This window comes from Cyprinodon variegatus, unplaced genomic scaffold (genome assembly GCF_000732505.1).
Source record: "Cyprinodon variegatus isolate N-32 unplaced genomic scaffold, C_variegatus-1.0 Scaffold578, whole genome shotgun sequence".
NCBI classification, from domain to species: domain Eukaryota; kingdom Metazoa; phylum Chordata; class Actinopteri; order Cyprinodontiformes; family Cyprinodontidae; genus Cyprinodon; species Cyprinodon variegatus.
Genome location: NW_015151031.1, coordinates 543321 through 549358, shown reverse-complemented (window position 1 = coordinate 549358; position 6038 = coordinate 543321). Strand labels below are relative to the sequence as shown.

Here is a 6038-nt window from a genome sequence, read left to right as displayed (position 1 = left end):
ACTAATCATTGTGGTTCCTGCAATCAGCTTCTTGGCTGTGACACATTTCTGCTTTTTCAGATCGCAAGCCGGTGGCGACCCACCTCCCCCTGGCCTACTCCCGCGGCTCCCCACAGGACGAGGAGCAGCTTCTGACAGCATTGGAGGAATTCGCCCAAAAGTTCAAGCCTTAATGAATGGAAAAACTCCCCTGCTTTTTCAAATAAAAGCACTCCAAAAACGCTAAACTGTTTACAAAATCATACTTTCACTTACTAATGAAACATGTTGGACTTAAACAGCAGAGATTCTAATGTCATTAAGGATAAATCCAGAAAGCATTTTCTGGATTAATTACCTTTTTTAAGGTTTTATGAAGCTTTTTTAAGATATACTGGAAAGAAGGTTTTGTTGCACATTAATTTAATCAAGCTAATGAACAATATATTATCTGTAATGTGTACACATATACTGATTTTTGATTTTGTAAAATAAAATATTAAATGTTATTAAACTCATACATTTTCTGTTTAAGTTGTAACACCTTTAACTTTTAAAAGTCATTGTATTTCTTATTTGACAGATTTAGCATTAAGTAATAAATAGAGGACTCACAGTGATAAATCAAAATTTGAAAATTGTTATAAATATAAAACAGTCTTAGTCCTATTAGTTTGGCCCCTAAAATTTCCCTTAAGAGGTAATTCAGTCTGCAGGAGAGGAAAGATGGAGATAATGGAAAATCTGTTTACTCTCCAGATAGTATAGGTTAACCAGGCTGTGCTGTCCAGATAACCTGACTAATGCTATATGTTGCTTCTTTACCATAGCGCTCCTTTAAAACCTGTTGGTATTAAATACCAGACATGATTCTCTTTGGAAAAAAAAAAAAAAACACCTTACGCTTTGGGGCTAGTAAATTCTTTTTAAGATGTCTATAGATAAAACACAAACTGGTTGGCAACTCAAAAAAAAAAAAAAACTGATATGTATAAAAATCTCCAACCTTTAACTTCGAGCAAACATGTCTTACTTGGACTGGTAAACAGCAGCAGTGCAGCTATTAGCATCCGTGCCGTCCATACCTTGAGCGTTAGTTTTATACCAATAGGGCAGCATCAAGACTTCTCATTTAACAATTTAGATCCTTATCCAAATGGACGTACACACACACACATGTATATACATATATATATATATATGTATGTATATATACACAGATATATATATGTGTGTGTGTGTATATATATATCTATATATATACACACACACACATATATATGTTCAGGTTTAAAAAAAATCTTTCATTATATTGAATTTTTTTTTTAATGAGTTTTAAACAACCAGTTTTTCCTTTTTTTGTTTTTTTGACGCTTGTCTAGCGCCCTCTGGTGGCCTCCAATGTGAAATCCACAGTTTTACTGAAGGTGGCCAAGAGAAAATAACTAAACAGAAGGAGACTGCTCTTTATTATCATGGTTAACACACCTTATACCCTTTCTTTACAGCATTATTATCAATAATCTTTGGAAAGTATTTCAGCTGAGAATTACACATACAGCATTGAAGCACATTTAATACAATATAGGTGGAAAAATGTTTTCTTTTGCTCCTTGATTCCAGTGCATTAAGATTAAGTCTAACTCACAAAAAGTAAAAAATAAAAACACGTTAGCTTTAGCAAAGATTTCTGCTCTGGTGCTTCTGAAATGCCACATTATTTAGCTGTGTTATGTACTTCTGTAAGTGTTCCACATATGAAATAAACAATAAATAATCACATGAAACTGCTGGAAAAACAGAAAGTTATTAATCTGATACTCAGTTAGCAGCCTGCATGGTTTTAATCACTTATTACACAGCATGACACATTGTGAGCCTGATGAGCGACCTGTGATGTCACTAAATAACCATTTAAACTGGCTTCATATGAGGAACTGAACAGATTCTCTAAACCTATCCATTTATTTAAAAAAACGTCCGAAAAAGGTGATGCTACACTAATGCAGTACAAACAAAAAAGGTCTTGATTAGCTGCACTTTAACACTAAATTTCAAAATCAGAAAGAAGTTGAATCTGAGAGTGGAATTTTTGTTTGAGATTAAATCGTGTTAAAACAGAATTTAAATACTGTGTTCAGGATGAACCAGTCTCATAAAAATGAATGCAGAATGCATCTGGCTAATTATCCAAAATATGATTTAGCTTCCACTTGGGGAGAAAAAAAAAGATCAAAACCAAAATAAAAATGCTGCCTGCTTGATTAATAATGAGGCTGATAAATTAATTGACTTTGAGTAGTGAGGGACCCATAATTGGTGCTGGGTATGGGCAAAATGGCTCGCTACCCAGGGTGGCATGATGTGAGGGCAGCAGAAGAGTCTGGAAAAAGAAAAAAAAAAAAAGTCCATATATCAGGGGAGTAGGCATCCGCTGTGGTAAGCACAGTGCTGTTCGGGATTAACTCCTGCAATAGGATGCAGAATCTCATTCTCAAAATTAACAGACTTTTTCTATTTGTTGCTTTTTATAAATCTGGACTGAATTTAATCACAAATACTAAACTTCAACTGGATTATTAAACCCAACTAGGGGAACTAAAAGGCAGAATTATTGCCACAAACTCAGTGTTAAGTAGTAAGAGAAATTATTCATAATCCAGTTTGTTTAACTTAAAGAAAAACACGTCAGCAGATTATAGGAGCTAGTCTGACCTCTGCTTTGGTTAAGTTTCATCGTTTATGTTTGGGAAACCAAAAGTCTGTGATATAATACTAAAAATAATAAAAAGAAATGTTTAACATTTACAAGAGTAAAAGTAATAAAAATGGCTGTAAACAGTAGGAGGCTCCACTTAGAGAAGACTTTGATTATGAATGATCAGGCACCTGGTTCTGTCCTCCATGAATACACTCAATAATAATGCAATATTAACTAAACCTCATGCTTTAGTTATGTTTTGCTTTTTTTTTTTTTACATTTGGATATTTTTCCTAAATAAATGATGTAACAGAAATAAAACCATATTTTGCCACTAGGGGGCGACATTTCCCAGGCTTGAACTCCTGCTGACAGTATTCTTATTTTGTCAATAATAAAATAAAATAAAAACTTGGTGTGAAAAATAGGCAGGTCCCTCATATCATGTTAGTGGGTTAAGAGTCCAATGAGGTTCTTATGCACAAAACAAATCTGAAGTTTAGTCGCTCCAGTCTTCAATAGCAGGGAATTACAGAATATATCACATTTTTTACAGTCAAAAGTCCCAGAAGTATCCCAGAGTACAGAGTATGGGTACTCTAGATGACAAAATCCACCATCCAGTCTGTAACCGTGTGTTCAGCCTGTACTGGTCCCAAGCTTCATGGACTTGCAGTGTCAAAACCGTGAATGCAAAATATAAACCAGTGTTAAATATGATCCAGGTGAAATGGACGCTGTTCCCTCTCCTTCATCAAAACGCCACCGCTGTTGTGACACCGTCACAGTTTGCAGAAATGCTGCTTGTCCACGGAAACTCAGGACACCACAGGAGTCATGTCCCATATCTGCAGAAAAACACAAAAATACCTTTGACTGAATGAAGATGACCGTCATTAGACATGAATCAATTAGAGGGAAGCTAAAGCCTCCGATCAGAAACATCCTTCTGACAGGAGGGATTTCTAAAAGTCCTGAGAGAAACTGGTGACTCTTAAAATGGCCGCCACAGGTTAACTCTGAATGAATCAGAATTAGGTATAAACACAGTCTACAGTTGACCTGGAAAGATGGAGCAAGGGAAACACACCTACCATTGACATTTGATTTTTTTTTTTTTTTTTTTTACTTTTCTATTTTTGAACAATGAGAGATTAACAAACACGATTAAACCAAAATGAAGCAAGAATTGAATAAAAAGCTTGAATTTTTCCATGATTCTCTGTCATCCTGCTTCAAATAATAGATACAGGCTACAACACATGCATTAAACCCCAGTAATCACTGCATAGTTTTCCTTTAGCAAGGAGAGATTCAATAAACCTGCAAAGCTTCAGTTGAGATTTCAAATAAAACTTGCTGCTTTCCTGATAAAAGCTAATTTTGTATCATTGTTTTCATGAGTTGAAACCAGGCAGAGGTTCAGGAAGTTTAACTTAAGCCTGAGAAACGTCTGTTTGGGATTTTATTGTTTCCGCCACCTGAACGAAGCTGTTACCACCAGATCGAAAGGAAACAAGCTAAGATGTCTGAGAAGAAATTAGGACTCAGCAAGGCTTAATCTGATCATAAAGTGATGTTTGGACAGCTGTGTCTATGAAGTCAGTTTAAAACCTGTAAATTGGACTTAAATTTACTGATGCCTCTAATATCTTTTGGGAAAAGAAAATTTAGATGAAAAAAATTGAGCAATTTGATCACAATGGTGAGAAGTTGGTAAAAAAAAAAAACTTTTAAAGATAAAAGGCTTCCCCAGGCTGCACCTACTGCCAAGCAGCATTAAGCATCTGAATGTGGGGATATGGGGAGCGGTGGCCTAGTGGTTAGGGCATAGAGCACGGGGAACCAATTAACAATCAGCAGGTCCGAATAAAGAAAATCGACCAGTAAAATTCCAGAGACACTTTTAATTATTAATTATAATCTGTTACTTTAAAGAGAATTTAACACTGAAATAAAATGAGGTGTTTATGTATCAATGTTACACATTGAATTTAAAAAAAAAAAAAGAAAATTTTTTCCATTTTAAAATCTAAAGCGTTTTTTTTTTTTTAAGTAGAGAACAACAATCTTTCAGTTTGGTATATAGACAATTTCCTAATTCACATATTTTATAAAACACCTGAAATGATCGTTTGTTTTTGTTTTATTTCTTTTATTTTTCTGGCTTAATGAGTAGTGGGTTTTTAGCCTGTCCTGCAAGGCTTTTAAACCTTGCAGGTCTCCATTCAAACCTGGGTTTGAATGGAGACAAAGCCATTCTAAAGCTCATATCAAGGTGCTCATTTTGAGCCTGGATCCATGTTTATTTTTATGTTCATGGTGGAGAATCCTGCTTCACAGCAATAGGTTGAGCCAAATAATACTCAAAATGTGCAGGGTCACCTTTGAGCACGCCATTTCACTTTTCTTTCACCAGTTCACCTCAGTTCTTCCAGCAGTCCACACTTTCTCTGCTTTCTTTCTCTCATCATCTTCTCCTTCTTTCCCATCGCCCGGCTTGTCACAGGTTTGCCTGCTGTGTCTAAAAGTAGCAGCAGCAGCAACCCAGACTGACAGCAGCTCATTGGCTAACATTTGTACCTGGTCCCGGGCGCTCCGGAGGGCTTTACCATAATAACAGGAGAAGCTGCGCAGTTAGACACTGTCGTCAGACAACATGCGGTCATTTATAAATGTTTTAAATCTGGTTGGCCAGCAGGTGAGTCTGGATCCGGACCGCGATCTGCTAATCTGTGACCTCTGGCACGGAGCTTGGAATCCTGAGGTTGTGAGTTTGAAATCCACTCCCACAGAGCGCCACTCTGGCCCTCTGAGCAAGACCCTTAACCCCCAATTGCTCCTTGGGCGTCTGACGATGGCAGCCTACTGCTCCCCAAAGGGGATGGGTTAAATGCAAAGGTTAATTTCTCCAATGTGAGATCAATTAAGTTTAATTATTGTTATTTTCTGTCACTGGCTCTTTGCACACATTAGATTATAATAAAAAGAGGCTTGAAGACTTTTTTATTTAAGCAAGCCTATTCTGCCTCCACATGATTTTTATGATGTTGATTTTTATCTTTGATTTTATTTGCACTGTGTAGCACTTTGAGATTTTTGTTAATGAAAAGTGCGGTTCAAATTGGATTGATTATTATTATTATTATTATTAATATAAACTATTACAATAAAGGGGAAAAAAATCCAAAATTCTTTAGCTTAAATTCAAATGAAGATTTGGATGATTGACACTTAGACACAGGAGGTTTTTCTAACAGGATGATGATTCCAATCAGTACTTATTTAAAGGTACACTATGCAACCGGTGTTGATTTTCCAGCGAGGCTCCCCCCAGAGGGCGAAAGTAAAAGTGCAC

The 6038-nt window shown here is 36.1% G+C and overlaps 2 protein-coding genes across 2 annotated transcripts in view; one reads left to right on the top strand and one right to left on the bottom strand.

Annotated features, from left to right (window-relative positions):
- dhrs12 (dehydrogenase/reductase (SDR family) member 12) overlaps window positions 1-178 on the top strand; it is a 2996-nt gene extending 2818 nt beyond the window's left edge. Inside the window, exon 7 of the mRNA XM_015392205.1 lies at window positions 61-178. Within this exon, the coding sequence (XP_015247691.1) occupies window positions 61-173 (113 nt within the window). The 3' untranslated portion in view covers window positions 174-178. The remainder of the gene's footprint in view (window positions 1-60) is intronic.
- A 1259-nt stretch (window positions 179-1437) lies between these two features.
- Window positions 1438-6038, bottom strand: part of wdfy2 (WD repeat and FYVE domain containing 2) — a 38459-nt gene continuing 33858 nt past the window's right edge. Inside the window, exon 12 of the mRNA XM_015392194.1 lies at window positions 1438-3528. Within this exon, the coding sequence (XP_015247680.1) occupies window positions 3499-3528 (30 nt within the window). The 3' untranslated portion in view covers window positions 1438-3498. The remainder of the gene's footprint in view (window positions 3529-6038) is intronic.